The 22,324-nt window shown below is 38.6% G+C and overlaps 1 protein-coding gene across 2 annotated transcripts in view; it reads right to left on the bottom strand.

Moving 5' to 3' along the window:
- The window catches only part of LOC117289985 (RIMS-binding protein 2-like), a 117,822-nt gene that overhangs the window by 83,028 nt on the left and 12,470 nt on the right, over positions 1-22,324 (bottom strand). For both annotated transcript variants that reach the window (XM_033771188.1, XM_033771189.1), the window contains exons 2-3: positions 11,171-11,254; positions 9,830-9,919 (exon numbers count right to left, since the gene is read on the bottom strand). In XM_033771188.1, the coding sequence (XP_033627079.1) occupies positions 9,830-9,919; positions 11,171-11,254 (174 nt within the window). The remainder of the gene's footprint in view (positions 1-9,829; positions 9,920-11,170; positions 11,255-22,324) is intronic.

Here is a 22,324-nt window from a genome sequence, read left to right as displayed (position 1 = left end):
GTTTATTTTTCAAACATAAAGAGTTGATTATAAAGCCTTTATTTAATTGTATTTGATGCAGGGTTTTTTGCTATTGAGCCATGGCATTTCCATAATTACGTTGTGATAAACATTATACGCAAATATGAAATGCTAGCCTTATGGAATACATAATGTATGGTCAATTTTACATGGGGTGTTTTGAGATGCTGAGAAATGTGGTCAATCAAAAAACATTTCTGAAATTCATGATCAGTAGACATTTTTATCAATTTTAAATGACAATAAAAAAGTATTTGGTAAAGGGTACTGAAGAGCTGCTATACTAACACATTGTTAGAAACCGCATGCTTTGAAGTAATGTAGTTTTAGGGAAGGAGACACTTATGTTCACCTAACTATTTGAGTCATGCTTGAAGCCTTTCTTAGGGCCTTGTCACAAGAGGCAACTTTCACAGTCAACTTGGAGGCAACCAATTGCAGTGCATGCTACAGGACCTATTTGGTAGCACACGAGTCAATTTTAGACTATCGTCTTACGACCCACAAGAACAATCGGCGAACATTCAAACGTGAATGCCTTTTCTTCTTGGAGATTGCCTGGAACTGGTTGCCCGTAAATTGCCTCATGTGACGTGGCCTTTAAGCATCTGAAAGCACACAGTTCTATGCAACATGGGTGTGTGTTTTTTCCCTTCATTTTTTTCTTTCAACTTCGATTGTCCCCAAATTCTCAAAGATCTATTATTGTATGCCTATAATTATCAAGTGAGAATGCTGGTCTTTGACAATTACCAAAAGTATACCCTGCCTTTAAACACTCGACCTACAGGAATCCCTTTTAGTACAAATAATGTATGTATTCACTGACATTTCAAAACTAGCTTTTCCGATTGATTTCACATGTTTGAATACTAATCATTAGAACAAATAATTTGTGGGGAAAAATGGAAATACAACCATTTGATTAGTCTACGGATTGGAAATTTAGAATCATGATTTTCACTTGATGGTCATTGATCCAGATTGATATTTAATTCAAAATATATACATGTCTGGCAAACACTCAGCATAGGACTAGTGGCTGAGAATCAGGAGAATCAATCCTGTATTTTTAGTCATATTTCCTAGATTTTTAAATTGTTTACTGAGAACAACAAATGGTATAACCCCCAAAAGATGGGGGGGGGGGGGACACACTGAATTTTAGAATAACTCAGGCCTTTGAAAGAGCAATTTTCTCCTTGGCACCCTATGAGGAAATTGTTAATTTTCTACTGTTGCATTTCAAGGGCATCAAGGCAATGACCAGGGGGCATGGAGGCGATCGCCTTTGTTACCTAATTATCAGGCCTGATAACTTTTGATTCAACTGTTATATTAATAAGCAGTTCTTATACAGCATTTTATCACCACCAAAGGGAATCTCAAAGTGAACCATGATGTAGACTGTTTTCAAATTTAGTCTTCAAAAGGAAAGGTTTGTGTAGTTAATATATATTTGGTTTGCGGTAACACCATGTGTGTATCTACTTGCCAGGTAGAGTTTATCCTTAGAGAACTGTCTTGCTTTATTCTACTACCGCGGAGTAGATTGTTCGGGTGTTCGGGAGACTTCTCAGTTCTGAAAAGAACTGTCCTGCTTATTAACTATTACCTAGGCGGATGGTATAGAAATAGGCTGGGACTACTACTTTAGCTTATAAGGATCATAATTAACTATACTACCACGGAGTCAGTTCTTGAATTGGTCTCAACGTTTGGACAAGCTTGCTCTAGTCATCGTCTATACCATCCGCCCAGGTAATAGTTAATAAGAAGGACAGTTCTTTTCAGAACTAAGAAGTATCCCGAACAATCCGATAAATCTACTCCGCGGTAGTAGAATAAAGCAGGACAGTTCCCTAAGAACAAACTCTACCTGGCAAGTAGATACCCACATGATGTTACCACAAACCAAATATATGTTTGTGTAGTTCCTACTAAGAAACCTTTAAATCTGTTATTCCACTCAAAACATCAGAAAGTCACTTTGTTCAACGCAGTTAAGTGGAAAATTAAAGTATAAAGTGAGAAGTGTTCCTAAATCACATTATCCATCTGAAGGTCACTGGCTGCATCCATTCATACTGTCAAGCAAACCGAGATTCAACATGAGTTTGTGGAGAAAGCCTCCAAGTTAAAGACACTAGACACTACTGGTTCTAACTTCAGATATTAAACGCAGTGGACACTATTGGTAATTGTCAAAGACTAGCCTCACAGTAATTGTATCTCAACATATGCATAAAATAACAAACCTGTGAAAATTTGAGCTCAATCGGTTGTCGAAGTTGCGAGATAATAATGAAAGAAAAAACACCCTTGTCACACGAAGTTGTGGCTTTCAGATGCTTGATTTCGGAACCTCAAATTCTAAATCTGAGGTCTCAAAATCAAATTCGTGGAAAACTAATTCTTTCTTGAAAACTACATTACTTCAGAGGGAGCCAGTTATCACAATGTTTTATACTATCAACCTCTCCCCATTACTCGTTACCAAGAAAGGTTTTATGCTAATAATTATTTTGAGTAATTACCAATAGTGTCCACTGCCTTTAAAGATTCAGGGTAAAACACATAACAATACATTCATGACCAGGACACAGTTCTATGGGATTTGAGGCATTGCATGGTGAGGTATCAATATATATTTGCTTGCCTTGTTCTCACCATATTACACCAGTCTAATTGCCTTGGACCCCAAATTAAGTTTCGTACAGTTTGCAATTTTTTTTGGTTAACTTTCAATCTCCTGCTTATTTATATGATTTTGTTCACCTTCTCGGACTTTACGATCATCTCAACAGTCATTCTATCAACTACTAGAGCTTTTTTCCATTTTTTATGACCACAGATCTTTTTCATTGCCGCACCGTTTCTTTGGAATAGTCTTCCTGTGCATATTTAACAGGCTAGTTCTTTATAATGTTTTAAGTCTTTGTTAAAAACTCATTTGTTTGAAGCTGCTTATTTGTAATCTGCTTTTTTGTATCTTGTATCTTTCTCTCATTGTATATTTCATTGTTCTGTTTATGCACTTAAAGGCTTTTAAAAATGTCTTTATTAGGATAATAATAATAATACACAGTTTTTATACAGCGCTTCACACAAAAAGCCTTGAAGCGCTTTACAAGAAAAAACAATATTACAAATTAACATAATAAAAGATAAGCATATATACACAGAAAGCGGCAGGAAACAACAGAGAACTAATTGAATAAATAGGTTTTGAGCAGTGATTTGAATTGATTAGCAGTATGGGCAGTTTTTATGTGGTTTGGCAGAGAGTTCCAGAGTACAGGTGATGAGTGTGCGAAAGAGCGATGACCGTATGTCTTTGTATGTGTGACTGGTGTTTGAAGTTGGGATGAAGAGGCAGATCGAAGAGCTCGATTGTTATATTTGGTTTGCGATAACACCATGTCTCCTAGTCTGAGCAAGCTGGTTGAAATGTTGAGACCAATCAAGAACTCACTCCATAGTAGTAAAGTTAATTACCTTCCACTAAAGCTATTAGTTACCTTCCGCCCAGGTAGGTTCATGTAGTATTTAAAATGTAGGACAGTTCTTTTTAGAATTGGAAGTCTCCCAAATACTGAAAATCTACCCCGCGGTAGTAAAATATAAAGCAGGACAATTCTATCAAGAGCAAAATCTACCTGGCGAGTAGAAACACACATGGTGTTACCGCAAACCAAATATATGTCTGGACAGTTCTTTTGAGAACTGAGAAGTCGCCCAAAGTCTGAAAGATCTACTGCGAGGCAGTAGAATATAATAAAGCAAAACGTGTTCTCAAAAGAACATAACCTACCCAGCAAGTAGATTATACACACATGGTGTTACCGCAAACCAAATAAACATTGATACCTCACCATGCAATGCTTCAAATCCCAGATAAAATCATTGTGTAATTTGGGTCTGAAAGCTTACTGATTACGAATACCATACTAGATCAAATATCATACAACACCAAAATAAATCATTTATGATCTAAAAAATATTCATCTCAACCCATCTCCTCAGGATATTTCCTAGATAAAACCCCCGCCTCCCAGCTGAGTTTATTGCAGCTACAATGTATCCTAATGCACTGTAGATTATTCTAGGACGAGCTCGGCTTTAAGAAGTAGCGGGATCAACATCTAATGTATTCCGCAATTAAGAACGCCGATTAGCATCTCTGAAAAGAGTCTTTGACGAGACCAGATCTCGAGGAACGATTCTAAGATGGTATCATCAGAGGGGAGTAGCGAAGTCTTTCAGACCGCTTCACAAAAGCCATGTTTAATGCATGAATGATTGGGAAGGGTGCTTTTTCTTTAAAGGGTTTGGGTAGTTGTTGTACGACATATAAGCTACATGTACAACTCAAACACAACACCATTTATTTCTGTTTCTTATCAATTTTCCTGACGTTTTTCCTGCTAACAACGTTGCACAAAATCCACAAGATAATAAGCAACGTACGGGTTATGGTGATGTTTATACAGAAACCAGACTCTGTTAAAGGTTTAGGGTACTTTTTGTAAGCGACACAAAAAACAAACGTCAACAGATTTATGTTCAACTTACAGGGTTTGAAGATAATGATGATAGAAAAGCTTTCCCTTAAAATATTACTTGCTGAGGTGCTGTAGTTTTTGAAAAATAAGTAAAACAATGTCACAAAAATAAATGTTGTCTCAGAAGACAGAAATTATCTTAGCATGTACAACGGATTGACGCGACTCTCCTGAAAACAATGCTATGTGATTTTCACTTTTTGTTCTCAAAAACTTGCAAAACAAGCTGAAACTTCTACAGGTAAATTCTATTACATACTACTTCAGTCACAGTGAGTAGGGGTTCATGTCATGGCCAAAATCTTGATCAACGAAGGGTATCAAAACCCAGTAAATATAGAAGATGTGACCTATGTTTACATTCAAACTGCCCTCTGTTGACAAGACACTATATACGTCATGTTTCGCCGGGCACTGAGTTGCGTAGTCATAGTAAGATTGCGTACACTTTCTAGCTGGCTGCCAAAACACAAAGGTTTTGCCCGGCGGTATGCGCGCGAATCATGTTATAGTTTTCGTGTGATGTCAGAGGTCACATCGTCTATTGTTTGAAGCTTTGCATGGTGTGGATAAATAGGAAGAAACTATGAATAAATAGTAAACTTGCGAGCACAACCATGTGTAAATCTCTTTTGTGGGAGTGTTGGCTCTGAAAAGAGCCTGTGTGGTCTTGAACGTATACTCTGCTCGTCTTCAGGAGAAAAACCCTTTAAGTCAGTCGGCTGACTTGCCAAAATCCAGACAAGATGGCTCACGACAGTAAATGAATTCAATAATATAAATATATCGCATTATATATTTAAGCTTGGCTGACTGGGGGGTGTTTGGGGAAAGTGTGAATGCATGGTATGTGTAAATCAAGTGGTGCAATTATAACACCTTATTGTTGTCAAATGCTCGTCAGCTGTTTCACAAAGATCAATCTTGTATTAAGATTGATTTGTTCTATTAAAGAACAGGATAATTTAAATAAAAACTTACTTGGTAACGGGCAATGGAGAGCTGTTGATAGTATAAAACATTGTGAGAAACAGCTCCCTCTGAAGTAACGGAGCACATGAAGTAAACAAAATTCCCCCAAAAACAGAAATCAATATTTAATGTTTTCACTAAAACAGAAGCACTTAGTTTGATGAAATTTTCATGGGTTGGTTGACGTGATGTGTTTTACCTTTAATAGACCATAGCAACCACGACTGGCGTATGCCTAAAGCGACCGCAAACGGCCGCAATATTTGACAAATTTCTGAGCAAAAAAAAAGTCAAATAATGCAACGAGAGGGTCAAAGAAAAGGTAAGGAATTATAGTGCCATTTTCTCATGTAAACTACAACTCTAAAACAAAACCACGTATTTATGTTTCTTATTAATTTTCCTGATGTTTTTCCTGTGAACTGCTGCAATATTTGACCAAATTTTGAGCAAAATATTTAGTCAAATATTGCATTAAGATGATAAAAAAAAAGGTACGGGACTGAATTGCCATTTTCCAATGTTTCCCATGTTAACTACAACATTAAAACAACACCATGTATTCATTTTCCTGACGTATTTCCTGCAAACTGCCGCAATATTTGCCGCAATTTTTATAATGAGAGGGTCAAAGAAAGTGGGAACAAAGTAACATTTTTCCAATGTTTCCCATGTAAACTACAGCTCTAAAACAACACCATGTATTTCTGTATCGTTTAGTTTTCTTGCAAACTGCGGAAAAATTTTAACCGAATAGGCATTTTCCAATGTTTCCCATGGTTTTTTTTTTCTGCAAACTGCTGCAATATTTGAACCGAATTGGCATTTTCACATTTTTCCCATGGTGTTTTTTTTTCTGCAAACTGCTGCAATATTTGAACCGAATTGGCATTTTTCCAATGTTTCCCATGTAAACTACAACTCTAAAACAACACTATGTATCTGTTTCTTATTAATTTCTCTGATGTTTTCCCTGCAAACAACGGTGCACAAAACCAACAAGATAAGCAACGTATGGGCAACCATGACAGAAGTTAGTGATCTATCAAGACTCTGAGGGGTTAAAGGGTTTGGGTACTTCTTGTACCAAAAAAACCACAAACGTTCCAAGATTCAAAATAAACTTACACGGTTTAAAGATACAATGTATTCATTGTATAAAGAATATTTCCTTAGGTGAGACTGTAGTTTTTTTTTTTTTTTTTTTTTTTAAATGAGTAAAACAGTTTCACACAAAAAGAAATTCTCAGTAAGACCAAAATTATTTTAGCATGTACATGTATAACAGACTAACACGACGAGAAAAAACTTGACGACATAAAAAGCTACACTTTTACAGTTAAATTTTAAAAGAGAGTAGGGATTCATGTCATGGCCAAAAACTTGATCTCCAAAAGGTATCAAAACCTTTAATCAAAACTAGACGATGACAATTTGCTTTTCCTAAAATGAGTGCGGCAATACCTTTGAATGTACATGTAGCATGGAAAGAGTTCTAAATGTGCAGCCTTTAAAAAAACAAAACAATTATCAGCTAGACCACGAGCATGCCCCTCTGAAAAGAGGTCAGCCCAATAACCCATAGCCTTATTCAGTACATGCATGTACTGCTCCCGCATACAACCAATTAATTAAGTCAGATGTACAGGTGAGAGGAACTTGCTGCCGCAAAACTCTCCAAAAATTTGACGTTCCGAATGATTTGCGATCAGGCTCTGTTAGGGAGACTTGAGTGTGCATTTTGATCATTGCCAGTGTACTTAAAGGAACATTACAGAATTGGTAAAAAAGCAAAATGGTGAAGATCGCAGATTTACACAAAACTTTACACGGTTGAATGATGATGATAGTAGAAAACATCCCTTGAAATATTTCCGTCTGAAACGTCATATTTGATGAGAAATAAATAAAACTAATTTCCCGTTTGGAGTTTATCGCTCAGTGAGCTTTCTATTCATTTTTGTTTTTGCATCGATGTCATACAAAATGTGTCAATCTGTTTTTCACTATTTTCTCGTGACCCAGATGGCAGATCGATCTCAAACAGGTTTGTCAGTTTATGTATATGGTGGATTACATAAAGTGCTTACAGCAACTGTTTTATTACCAATAAACCAATACTGTACTGTAATGTTCATTTAAAGGCACTGGACACTATTGGTAATTACTCAAATAATTGTTAGAAAAAAACCTTACTTGGTATTGAGCAATGGAGAGCTGTTGATAGTATAAAACACTGTGAGAAACTGCTCCCTCTGAAGTAACGTAGTTTTTAAGAAAGAAGTAATTTCTCACTAAAATATTTGAATTAAATTCGAGACCTCAGCTGAGGTCTTGAATTCAAGCATCTGAAAAGCACACAACTGGTGCGACAAGGGTGTTTTTTCTTCCATTATTCTCTCACAACTTCGTCGACCAATTGAGTTAAAATTTTTACATTTATTTTTATTTTTATGGATTTGTTGGGATACACCAAGTGAGAAGACTGGTATTTGTCGGCGTCGTCATCATCCTATGAGTCATGGCTGACCCTTTGTGACTCTGGTTATGATGGAGTTCCACTTCTGTCTATCCAGTGCAGATCGATATGCAACGTTTATTGATAAGCCTGTGAGTTCTTTGTTCCGTCTGTCCAACAAAGTTTTTGACGGCCACGTCGGCGACTACCTGCAACACATCCTTGCATAAAGATCTTCTTTGACAATTACCAAAGGTGTCCAGTGCCTTTAACACAAGTTCATCTCCCTACGTGCGCACTGTGTGTCTACCAATCAAAGGTACGGACTATAGACTGAGTTAATTCAATCTGCCTGATTTGGGGGACTGCAACTTGACAATATGACGTATCTGACATATATGGGCTCGTGACTTTCTCAACGCTCGTTCTATCAATGCTATTTGAAGCAAATTCTTGACTTAAAGTCACACTGTACTTTTTGTAGTCTACTCCACCGATACATAGGCACAATGCTGCAAGATGCCATGGTTGCGCCGCCATTGCATGGTCGCTGGCAGTGCAATGTTTTGTACACAAAGACATGGAATAATCATTGTCTTTAAACAGGCCTATGAGTGGACCCTTAAAAAAGGAACTGAAACACTACATGATGTAAAAATTATCGTGTAACCTCAAGTGAGCGCGTGTAAAGCAATTATGCGGCATGTCAAGCTTATATGGGGGGGGGGGGGGGGGGAGAAGGGGGGGAAAAAGCGGAACAAAAAAATCGGCCTGATCAATAAAATAGCACATTTCCGCTTTAAAGCAGAGATATCACAGGCCTGTGAAAAATCTTCAAGACTTGAATGTCACTCTTGAAGGAACACATCAATGTTCCTCGGGTGAGGGGCACTGACTGCTATGGGGAAAATGTTCCTCAGGTGAGGGGCACCGACTGCTATGGGCAAAATGTTCCTCTGGTGAGGGGCACTGACTGCTATGGGGAAAATGTTCCTCAGGTGAGGGGCACTGACTGCTATGGGCAAAATGTTCCTCAGGTGAGGGGCACTGACTGCTATGGGCAAAATGTTCCTCAGGTGAGGGGCACTGACTGCTATGGGCAAAATGTTCCTCTGGTGAGGGGCACTGACTGCTATGGGCAAAATGTTCCTCTGGTGAGGGGCACTGACTGCTATGGGGAAAATGTTCCTCAGGTGAGGGGCACTGACTGCTATGGGCAAAATGTTCCTCAGGTGAGGGGCACTGACTGCTATGGGCAAAATGTTCCTCAGGAGAGGGGCACTGACTGCTATGGGCAAAATGTTCCTCAGGTGAGGGGCACTGACTGCTATGGGCAAAATGTTCCTCAGGTGAGGGGCACTGACTGCTATGGGCAAAATGGCAATTTGCATCGGAACAAAACGACAGAGGCCATGGGTTGTTTCAATGCCTGATGCTTGTATGTGTTCTGGGTGTCTTTCTCAACGATTTACACGTTTTTTTTCTGACAAAAAGCCTGATATAACACTGACCATATTATATATGAACATCTAAGCAGTTAAAACAAAAAAAGTTATGTGCCTGGGGCCGATTTCACAAAGGTCTCAAATTGATCGTAACTTCAAATCAATCGTAGTTGCTAAGTAAAGTGTGATGTCACAATACAAATCTCTATGGTGATACTGAAAATTTGTCTTGCGATGAATTTTATTGCTTTGTGAAATCGGCCCCTGATGTTTCGACCCCTGGGTTGTCGTTTAGCCTTTGAGAAAGACTACGCAAGGGTCGAAATGTCAGACCATTATTCGTATTAAGAGATGTTACATGTACTTACATGTTCTAGAAGGGCAAGTTTGTTTTGAAGTTCAGTGTTTTTCCTTGAGAGGGCTGTATTATGGATCAGAACATTCTGGTAATCTGCAGACTGTATTTTATAAAAGAGGGAGAGAATTGTTACTTTCAGGAACAAAAATATTAATATAGTATGGCTTTCGAACTGTTTAAAGATGCTATGTCAGATTTTTTGCCCCAAACATTTTTTTGAGTGAATGGTATTCCAAAGTGTATCACCCGCTCTAACGAAAAAAAGTTTAACTTTTACTTTTTATTGTCAAGAACCGTGACAAAAATTTAAAACGTTTCTTATAAAACACGTAAGAATTGGTCACGTGATATACTGTCGGGATCCCGACAAAAAAATATGGGGGTAACATTATTGGACATCAAATTAGAGTACAGAAAAAAATTATGCCTGCAAATATTCACACAAATGTCATGAATATCAACAAAACATCATACTGAGATTTCCAGGGTTTTGGTGAAATACCCAACTGATCAACCCTGTCATTCTGTTTGATTAAAATAATGTACTTTCTTAAAGTTGTTACTGTCCTGTTTAGAGAACACAAGAAAGTTCCAGAACATAACTAATTAAAAATAATAATAACTTTTTGCTGTCTTCATATAACAACAAGGGAACATTTCAAAAACATAATCAATTGTTTTGCTGTCCTTTTACAACAATGTTCATGATGACAAAGGGGCCAAGGTATGGCAAGTTCTAGCGACTTTGTTCTAGCAAGAGTCGACTATAAAGGCCGGTTCATACTCGCTGCGACTGCGTGCATGCACCCGACAATTTGAAATTGGATTTAAGGTTCATACTTCATCAAAATAAAAAATAAATACGCATTAAATGCGTGTCCGGTGCAAGGCTTTTTTATAAAATAAAATGCCTTCCGTCCAAATCTTTATCGCAAATATTTTCAGTTTCCTTCCATGAAATCACTGTCCTTTTTACATCTCGGTATTCTTTTAAGCTTGTTGCACAGATTTGAGAAAAAAGAAGCACAGTTTTTATCTTTTCGTATCTGGTTCTTGCCATTATTCACTGAAATTGCATCTACGCATCCGGCAAAATGTTAAAATATTTCAATTAGTCAGACTACGCATCCGATTAGTGTGTACGACCTAGATTTCATTTGAAAATTTCATATGCATTTGCGGAAAAAAAAAACGATTACGCACTGCGCTTCCTTTTACGCACTGCGCTACGTACGCAGTGAATACGCAGCGAGTATGAACCGGCCTTTATACAGTTCTTATCAGACATCGGTGTAAAGTTCTTTTTTTTTAAACAAACACATACTCTTGGAAGAAGAATCAATCAACTCACCAAATCAGTGCACTTTCTTCTTTCTTCTAGGAGATCTTTCTCAAGAGTCTCACAGGCTAATCTCTGCTGTGTAACCTCAACCTCCTGCAAAGGACAAAAACAACAGGAGAACACAAATAAGACCTTTAGAAAAGCTTTAAAGGGTTTGGGTACTTTTTTTACAGACAATGTGCACGGATTTACATTAAACTTACACGGACTGAAGATAATGATTGTAGAAAGCTTCCCTTAAAGGCAGTGGACACTATTGGTAATTACTCAAAATAATTATTAGCATAAAACCTTACTTTGGTAACGAGTAAGGGGGAGAGTTTGTGAGAAACGGCTCCCTCTGGAGCGAAGTAGTTTGCGAGAAAGAAGTAGTTTTCCACGAATTTGATTTTGACATTGTCCACAAGTCTAGTGGGGTCTGGGGTTGGGGAGAGATGGGGATGGAGTTGGGCAAGTGTTAAACCCCAACCCCATCCCATAGTTTATGCTACTGTATATAACTCTTGAATAAATTATGCGCGTTTTAAGCGAAATTAATTAAATTAAGGATATTATCAAGACGATCAAATCAAAGAAGTGGAGATGGGCAGGCCACCTAGCAAGGAAACATGACAACAGGTGGGCATGCAAAACAACAAACTGGACTCCAAGAAACTGGACAAGAAAAAAAGGGCGACAAAACAGAAGATGGAGAGATGAACTAAGTACATACAGGGGCATTGCTTGGCAACAGAAAGCCCAGGACAGAGTGAGATGGAGAATTGGTGAAGAGGCTTTCCTCCTGCAGTGGATTGCAGCAAAGAGTTATATATAAGAACTAGAGGGCGCACTGGTGATTCTGCTTGCACAAACACGACGGACCGCAAGATGAAAAGCGCGCCATTCTGTACGCGCCTTGAATATGAAATACACGCGTGAGTTTTTTTATTGAACGCTCACGCGATGCTGTTTGTTCAACTTACAAAATGGCCGCACAAACACACGCTGTGAGATGGCTGTTTTGTCAACTTTAAAAAATGGCCGCCTGCGCACATGCCGGGGCGCGTATATAGGCCAGTGCGCCCTCTAGTTCTTATATATAACTCTATGATTGACACAGGCTAGATGTCAATATAACTCCACATATGCAGACAATAGCAAAGCTTCCAAGGCACAGAATTCAACAAACTATTTCATCAATAAATGAGAATTGTAATCATCCACAATCACAACTACATTTATCCCTCTGTCTCCACAAGATTAATCCACCTCAAAAGTGCAACCATGAGACCAACACACGTCAGTAAAAGCCAACCTGAAAAGTAAAAACAAAAAAGGCCTCTGTTTTTCTTCGCCAGGGGTTACTTATCTTTTTCGCCGGAAACAAACACAAGTCGGAAGGTTACTTTCTAATTCATCAATTTTATGTGAAATTCCAGGGGAGGAAAAACACGAGCAATCCTGTCAGAGAAATGCCAGGGTCAGGTCTGTCTGCCAATGGGAAATGAAACACTGAGTCAGGGCTGCGGGAGTGTGTATTGACTAGCCTTCACTTTGCTCGTTGAGTAGGAGCCCGTACGGTGCGACGACGATGTGCAGGTTGGGCTGGGGACGGGACGAGGAAATTTGATATTCCGGAGATGCTAGTCGCAGGAACACTTGGATATGAATCCTAAGTGATTCTTAAATGAAAACCGGAAAAATGCTGGATATTGCTACAGGGGAGTACTGACCTATCGAAAAATGCCGCAGAAACTTCTTCGGATTCTTGCAGGAACTCAAATTTCAAACATATTTCAGAAGAAAACAACGTCTGTCGACACTTTCAATCATCTTTACTTCTGACTGTGAGTGTAATCATTCTCACACTGAACAATGATTCACAGGCCTGATGCTTCACAGAGGCAATAGAGGTGATTGCCTCCATGCCCCAGGTCATTGCCGTGGTGCCCTTGAAAAGTTACAGTAGAAATTTACAACCGTTTACCAAAGAGAAAATGCCTTGGTGACCTTGCCCTTTCCAAAAAGAAGCATACAGGCCTGTTTCCCATGTTTATTCAGAGTTTTACTTCATGAAGATCGGATTGATATTGAACTGTTTTTGTAGTATGTCAACATGTGAACATTTGAATACATGTATGTCAATTCTAAACATGACTTTCACTGTGATCTCTTCGTGTGATTGGAAGTAGGTCAAAACCTTTGCGGCAACTAACGGCATCTTGGTACAAGTGGCTTGTGGCCGCTATGGTGTCTCTAAAGGGTACTATAACACCCATTACAAATATTCTGCTTTTGCAGTGGTTTAGAGAGCGTCACGTGATATGTCTTAGTTTACTAGATGGCGGCCGTGTGATAGTCCGACGACTATCACATGAAGTGCAGTACCCAACCGTCTTTTTACCCACCTCGAACCCAATCAGTTGTGCATCTGTGTATCTGAATCGCGCGTACGAACGTTACGTGTAGGAAGATGATAATTAGTCTGTTGGGGTGTTATAAAACAAATATTTACTGCTTTAACTCGTGCTATGGTTAAAACTACGACTCCCTCGGTGATCCCCGGACCGTTCCATTTTCCCTCGGCACTCCGGGGATCACCTCGAGAGTCATAGTTTTAACCATAGCACTCAAAGCAGTCAATATTTGTATACTACACAATGTCTACGATTACAACAAAGCAATGCATTTTACAAGTAAACGTTCTCACAACTACATGTACATGTAATTAAATTTGACATTTTAAGTGAAAATTTGTGGACGTATTTACACTATTCAACGAACAGCGGCTGGTCATTGTTGTAAAGCTAACTTACTTCTATGCTTAGCTTTAATTAATTTAAAAACAAACAGCAAAGGAGAATTTTCAAGATGATTTTCAATGATTGTTTTGTGATTTTCATCGGATCATTGTTCTCCGCAAATGAAGTTAAGGAAAATTGGAAATACAATCAATCCCTATAGAATTGAATCTTCACACTTAGAGTAATACCTCATTACCGTTAACAATCCCATTGAATTTGATATCAGTTCGATTGGTCTTGACAAAAGACTTTTCATTAATATTTCTGTGAGAGAAAAATGTGAATCTATAGTATGCTTTTCACATGCATCTCTTGGTGTTGGTAATTGCAAATGACTATTGCTGTATTTTTCATGTTTTCATACACCTATTGTACCTGGATATCTTCAAAAGTCGGCAACTAAGTGTGTGTGGTGTGTTTGGGGAAGGGGACCAAAGTAAAAAAAAAAACGTTTAAATACACATTGTAATACTGATACCTTCAAAACATTGCTCAAAACCCATTTATTCCGCCAGGCTTTTTACTAGACTTTTACGTGGCCTTTTGCCGACTGTGGTTTTATTTTTGTTGTTTGGTTTTAACTATTGTTCTCGTAATTTACCATTTTTTAATTTGTTTAAATTATTGTTAATATCTGTATATTGTTGTAATGCGCATCTGTACATATTGTGTATGAAACTTACGCATAATAAATGAATAAATTATTGTAGTGGCTTCTTATTAAGGGCGCATATCTGTCACTCACTTACGCTCAAGACGCTTTAACATTCAGTATTTTCTTGCAAGGTATGTGGGATAACGTAAGAGTTCCCAAGTAAAAATTTAAAAAAACATTGTGATAGTGGCTTCTTACATGAACATGTCTGCCACTCAGTGACACTCAAGGTGCTACGTTTAAATTATGAGACCTACTCCTTTTAAATAGTACCATGTAAGGGTTCACTAGGTGCTGTGGCGCAACTACAGCCAATCAAACCAGGAACACCATGGCGAACCCCTTCTCTTTTCCATAAGTGCCCTAGGCCTATATGTTTCATTTTTAGAAAGGACATAGGCACCAAGGCGTTTTCTCCTTGATATGAAAAAAGAATCATAAGTTTCTACAGGAGCATTTCAAGGGCACCAAGGCAGAGACCAGGAGGCAATTGCCTTCATTGTGAAGGCCTGATGCATCACACCAGCAGCTCTCAGAAATTGTCCCCCATTTGGGATGCCAGACTGAAAAGCATACTCATAAAGACTTGAATTGAGCGCTTCAGGGTACAAGACCTGACAACGAAAATGTAAATGAGTCTGTGGACTTTGGACAAGGCACTACATTCACTGCACTCTAAAAGGCTTGTTTCTACTTAGACTGGAGTCCTTTTCACACTCTTGTCACAAGCTTGACTTTGTGTATAAGCTGCATCTACCAAAAAAACATGGCTGTCACCTCTTTTCTTGTGTGAAGGTGCCAGGATACCCACATGTACAATAACCCTACCCACTACTAAGCTGTAAAGCAGCTTCAAGGCAAAGCACACCTATGGTTTTTGGAACTGTTCTGTTGTTTTTTATAAGGGAATAAAAGGGCAGCGGCGAGTTCTTGACTCTGTGTGACAAGGGTGCTTTTTCTTTCAATATTATCTCGCAACTTAGATGACCGATTGAGCTTTGAAAAAAAAAATAAAAATCACAGATTTGTTATTTTATGTATATGTTGAGATACAGCAAGTGAGAAGACTGGTCTTTGAGAATTACCAATAGTGTCCAGTGTCTTTAAATGAGTCTCAAAAGGCTGTACACAATTGGAAGCTACTGTACATCTAACCAAGGTAGTCTTCAATGCTATTTATTTTAGGAGTGATTACCAATGGGAGACTTTCTGGGACGATAGAGGGCAGCAGACTTACCGGGTAAATCCATTGTTCTCAGAATTATGCGCATGTTCAGAACTACGTAAACAATGGAAATTTACCCGGTATGTCTGCTGCCGCCTAGCGTTGGAAAGTCTCCTATTGTATTGACCTCTTGCACGCGCGTCACACGCGGCGACTGATGCCACGCTCACCATGTGGGTGGGCAGTTAGGTTTACGCGTCGCCTGAAATGCACTTTTTCACTGCATAACGCACGGCATAGAGTTATATATGAAAACGCACAGTGAAATTGCCCACCAGTATGGCGCATTCAAGATTTTTCTGATGATGACGTCAGGTGAAATGGGTCAATACCTTCCATTAACAATGTTCAAAAGCAGCAAATCGCTGAAACAAATTTACCCTCTTAATATAATGCAAAGTTCCTCATTAAAATAAATGTTTAGTATAAAAACAATAAGTTCACACTTATAGACTTCCAATAACGTTCACAACAACAACCAAATCTTCCCTTGCTGTTTCTGGTAAAAGGAAAAGCGTTAATTACCAGTGACCGTACCTTCGTCAAAACAAGCGGAGAAAGCAAAGTGGGGAGCTTAAGTACATCAGAAATTGTGATTTCCATTAGAAGGTAACTGAAAACACGCAGAAGGACATGGGGAATGTTACGACCGCCGCTCACGGCCAAGGTTGGCTGGCTAATAGGGATTTTATTTCATGTTTTCAAAAGGGCGTAGATAAATAGCCCTGATGTTGCTGAAATTCCAGCACGACTGACGGCGCAAAGACCTTCTCCCCCCCCTATTTAATCATTCCGACCTCGAGTTGGCAATGGGTATTCAGGTTGCTATGGTTTCATTGGGAAACGTCTTTTAAACAGTGTTCATGGTACTCAGATTGAGATGTGTAATGAAAAAAATATATATAAATTTAGGTCTATTTGTGTAATCTGCATTGTGTAATGGAACCTTGATTGACATCGTGGCTCAAAATGATTTGAATACAATTTTTTAACATTGTTAGGGTCCGTTAAGAAAAGTCTATTGATGTTTAAAGGCAGTGGACACTATTGGTATTTACTCAAAATAATTATTAGCATAAAACCTTACTTGGTAACGAGTAATGGAGAGCTGTTGATAGTACATTGTGAGGAAAGCACACAACTTCGTGTGACAAGGGTGTTTTTTCTTTCATTATTATCTCGCAACTTCGACGACCAATTTAGCTCAAATTTTCAAAGGCTTGTTATTTTGTGCATATGTTGAGATATACCAAGTGAGAAGACTGGTCTTTGACAATTACCAATAGTGTCCAGCCATTGATTTCACAAACTCTTCGTAACCTAAGACTAATCTTAGGACTTAGGACGAGTCCCAACCCTGCACTGTAGCATGCAGACCTTAAGATTAATCCTAAGTTAGGAAGAGTTACTTGTCCTAACTCGAGATAAGACGAGTCCTAACTCTTTGTTAAATCGACGGCAGTGTCTTTAAGCATTTGAGAAAGACTCTGCTAGGGTCTAAATGTCAGGCCATTAATTATTTCTTGCATTTATACCATAGGTCCTTTTGGCTGGTAATCAGTTTTCAACAGCTAATTCTACTTTCTCAAAACAAAACGGGAGTACAGAGACCTACATGTAATGCTACTAATCACAGCACAAAAGAAAATCGCATCCGCAGAAAAAAACCAAAGCAGCATGAACTGCTTCAAAGTAACTAAATCTATCAATAACGAATTACTGGTGTTGTCTTTAGTTGCTAAGAGACGATTGAGTATTAAGGGAATTAGGGCAGGTCAAGTTTGAATGGTGTAACAATCAATAAAAGTCCATGAGAAGAAAAAAGCTTCAATCGCCATGGTTACAGTCGATTGGGTTTTTATTGCCATAAGCCAAACTGAATAATTGGGTAAAACGGCCTTAGAGCTGACCCAACCACGCATCGGCACCTGCCTAGAAGTAGTTTCAGATAACAAATACTCAGTCGATTTTCCAGTCACACTAGTTCAAGGGAAGAGAAAGTATGACAAAAATATCACATCCAATGATCCATACAATATTTCTTCTATAAGTGTTCGGGAAAAAAGGTGCTGGGAAAATTTCTAGATCAATATACACATTACTCACCAGAAGCAGAAAATATTGCTTAACAAATTACTGCTTATAGCAAGAACTAGCAGGTAACCAGTCAAAAATGGTACATATGCAATGGCATTTTAGCTGGTGACCAAATTCTGGTTGATAGCACAAGTATTTTTAGCTCAGCTAATTTTTGTGTTCTGAACCACTCTATGAAATTGGGCCCTGAGATGGGCCCAATTCAGGGCCCAATTTCATAGAGCTGTTTAGCAGAAAATACTGCTTTCAAGACAAATTTCTTTGCTTAGCAAAAATTTAGGGGGGGCACCAGTCACAACAAAGTAAATGAATGCAATTTTGGCTGTTACCTGTTTATGTTAAGCAATACTTTTCTGTGCTTAGCAAAATTTTGTGCTTACAGGCTTCCCTTATTAAGCAATTTAAAGAGGATTTGCTTACAATATTTTCTGTGACCCCGTCCCTGTCACTGCGCGTTGTAACACTCCTCACCACACTGACGTGACGATGACATTCCAATGCCATCGTCACTACGGTACCTCCGCAGATACTCCCTCCCTGACATCGTGCCATTCTCCGAACCCAACTCGAGAGAATAAATCCCGCAATTGTGGAAATTATTCTCCCACACAATCATCTCAGAGAGAGAGAGCAGGGGCTATCACCAGCCATGGTAAATCAACACTCCAAACCAATGTCACTGACTAGCTAAAGTGGACAGCTTTTTGCAAAGTCAAAGCACATCGCAATCAAACACACACAGGTGGAGTGCGTCTACCCTCCTGGCAGGAAACAAAACCATTCCAGCTTCAAAAGTGTCTTGGAATATTCAGCGAGTTGCATCAAGAATATATTTCCTTTTTGCCTTCTTCCTCCTCGAATGCTAAATGCTTTTATTATTCTTTCCCTCCTTCATAGCCTAAGGCTTGACAGTGTGGCACACTCCGGGCATGTTTGTCTGAACCGCTGAGTAGAGATTTTAAGAGTCCTACAAGGTTTTTGTGGCCGTTAGTTACGCTAAAAAGTGTACATTGCTGGGTGGAGTGGTATTTCAACAATTGTCCCAACTTAGTTATTTGAAGAGATCTTGTGAGGGGGAAAGCCACTAATAGACTCGACTTCACAAACCAACCCTTTCTCCCAACAGCAATTGCTGACATTTCCATTAATGGTGCATTCAAAACAGTCTCCAAACATTGTCAGGACATTTTGAAGTAGATCTTTGATATGTCGATGCTGATGATGACTAGAGCAAGCTAGTTGAAACGTTGAGACCAATTTAGAAACGACTCCGTGGTGGTACAATTAATAACGATCATATAAGCTAAAGTAGTAGTCCCAGTCGATTGTTTTTTTACTAGGTCCAGAATTTTGAGCAACCATCTACTTGAATATTGAAGTCATCCAGCGGCCATCTTAGTGGAAAAACGGTGACGAAACAATCGAAACGCACAGATTTGTACGCGCAGCGCACAGGATGGGCCAATGAACAACCTCCTTTTGACCTCTAGGCGAGGGCGCCCTACTGAAATGACGTCATGTGCATAAGGTCTATACAAGCAGTAGGTCCTGAGTGATCCATCAACCAATTCTCTCTCTTTTCGTATCTCAGATTTAAAGTAAATCAAGTTATGACATCCATTACTGATACCAGCAGCATTCGCAAAGTGTCCAAGAATTACCAACTACATCTTTTGTTGCATGCTGAAAGCCCCCAATCTATACAATACAAACCTACATTAGCCTTCTTTAGACTTCAAAATCCATTTATTAGATCAAATACTTTTGGTCAGATAATAATCGAGCTGAATTCAGAGATGCAACTTTACAAATTGCAGGGGGAGGGGGAATTGCCCTCACACTTACTAGCAACAGCCAGTCTCTCTCATACATGTACAAACATTGGTTTAAAGGCAGTGGACACTATTGGTAATTGTCAAAGACTAGCCTTCACAGTTAGTGTACCTCAACATATGCATAAAATAACTAACCTGTGAAAATTTGAGCTCAATTGGTCATTTGCGAGATTTGCAATGAAAGAAACATAACAATGAAAGAAAAAAACACCCTTGTCACAAGAAGTTGTGTGCGTTTAGATGGTTGATTTCGAGACCTCAAGTTCTAAATCTGAGGTCACGAAATCAAATTCGTGGAAATTTACTTCTTTCTCGAAAACTATGGCAGAGGGAGCCGTTTCTCACAATGTTTTATACCATCAACCTCTCCCCATTACTCGTCACCAAGAAAGGTTTTATGCTAATAATTATTTTAAGTAATTACCAATAGTGTCCACTGCCTTTAAATGCCTTCGAATATGACTTGCACAAACCAAGACAAATTGTAATTCAGTAACCAGACGACAATCAAGGAAAGCATGCACATTTAATGCCGCCACAACACCTCCATTTTGTATAATTCTCACCACTGGCAAATCAGCCCTTCAGGTCTCAACATGTTTATACTGCCCCCACCCTGCGTGTTGAAGAATAAATACCACTATTTTTCTTCGGCAGCACTACCGGCATTTAACATCTTCTTATTCTCCCACCCTTCGCAAAAACATTCCAGGCAGGAATGTGATCTTCTTGTTTTTTGAATAATAATTGGAAGCGATTAATTTAAAGAGAAGAGAACAAAATTCATGCTTGCGAATAATTTTGCGAGTTTGTTGGATAAGTTGAGATATGCAGAGCAATGCATCAGTAAGTCTTTAGTCTGTGAGGACTAAGCTATGGTCTGGACTGTATCTCAACTAATCACTTTGTTATGACCATGAATAAATTAAGAGTGGGCACCCCAGGGGGAATTATTGGTTATTTTTTATATTAAAGATCATTCGCAAGTGTCTGGAGAGTTTGAGATTAGGGGGGAGACACTATGTAAAAGAGAACGGGAAAACTGAAAACGAGGAGCTGCGAGGAGCTGCTGACAATTTAATATTGCAGTCGGGGAGATTGTCAGTGAGATATTTAGGACAAAAAGCAGTAAAAAGCACCAAATACATGAATTTCAAGGCATCAAGCCTCCAATATAAGAAAACAAGTTGAAAAATATGACATTTTGTAAGAAGGCTTTATTTTGAAAAGCGTTCAACTTTAAATTCAAGTCTCTTAAATGACTACACATTAAAGCTGTGGTGATCCGCTGACGAGTGCAGCGAGTAATATTCAACATGGTGCATCAACATCAAAGTGGGGGGGGGGGGGGGGGGCGGGTGGTAGAGCCATAGAGCCCAGCCAGGCCAAGATGCTAAGCAACTTAGACTGATGATACACAGTTAAGATCACTCTTAGCCTTTTTTTTTTTTTTTTTTTTTTTTTTTAATTGGCCACTGGTTTCTTTTTTTTCTTTCTGTGATTCCAAAACCAATGTTTATTGAATTGAATTGAGTTTTTATTAGTGCTAACATTCCAATATGATAACTTTAAATGCACGGGACACTATAGGTAATTACTAAAAAATAGTTGTTAGCATAAAAATGTACTTGGTAACGGGCAACGGAGAGCTGTTGATAGTATAAACATTGTGAAAAACGGCTCTCTCTTACCAATTGAGTCCAAATTTTCACAGGTTTGTTATTTTATGCATATGTTGAGATACACCAAGTGAGAAAACTGTTCTTTGACATTTGCCAAAGGTGTCCAGTGTCTTTAAAAGTCAAACTTGTTTGCATACATCAGCACCTGAAACAACCCTCAAACACATCATTTGAAAAATAAAACAGACCTCATTTAATGAAGTTCCTTCGCAATTTCAAAAGGAAGTTTGGCTCGTTTTGGGGGACCCTACTGATAGATGCTGCCCTACATTTTGGATGTTTTCTGATAGATGATGCCCTACATATTAGATGTTTTCTGATAGATGATGCCCTACATCTTAGATGTTTTCTCCATCCTTCATGTTGGGCATATTGAGGCCAAGAAACCTCCTCTGAAAGCCTTTTAGAATGTCATCAATCTAATAGGAACTTACAGCAGGAGCCAGGTTTCTCAGAGCTGCTTAAAGGCACTTGGACATGTTTGGTAACTACTCAAAATGTATGTTTAGCATAACAATTTTACTTGGGACTGGAACGAGCAATGAGAGAGCTGTAGAAAGTCTAATACATTGTGAGAAACGGCTCCCTCTAAAGTAACAAAGGTTTGAGAAAGAAGTAATTTCTCACCAAAATATTTGAATCTGAGAAAGACTTCAGGACTGAACCCTTCCTCAGGCATCTGAAAGCACAAAAAATTGCAAAAATCTGAAACCATAGTGTACAGTAAAGTATAATTTATGCTCTATTTTAACAACTCCCATCCATTATTAAGTGTTTTAGCGAATTTAAAACCATGGACAATTTCCATATCATCCAATCGTTTTCCCCGGAGTGATATTCTATAATTTCTCATTGATCGATGAGGAACAGTCAAACCTGGAGGAAA

The sequence above is a fragment of the Asterias rubens genome, chromosome 5 (assembly GCF_902459465.1).
Source record: "Asterias rubens chromosome 5, eAstRub1.3, whole genome shotgun sequence".
Classification (NCBI taxonomy): domain Eukaryota; kingdom Metazoa; phylum Echinodermata; class Asteroidea; order Forcipulatida; family Asteriidae; genus Asterias; species Asterias rubens.
This window is presented reverse-complemented; position numbering and strand designations above follow the sequence as displayed.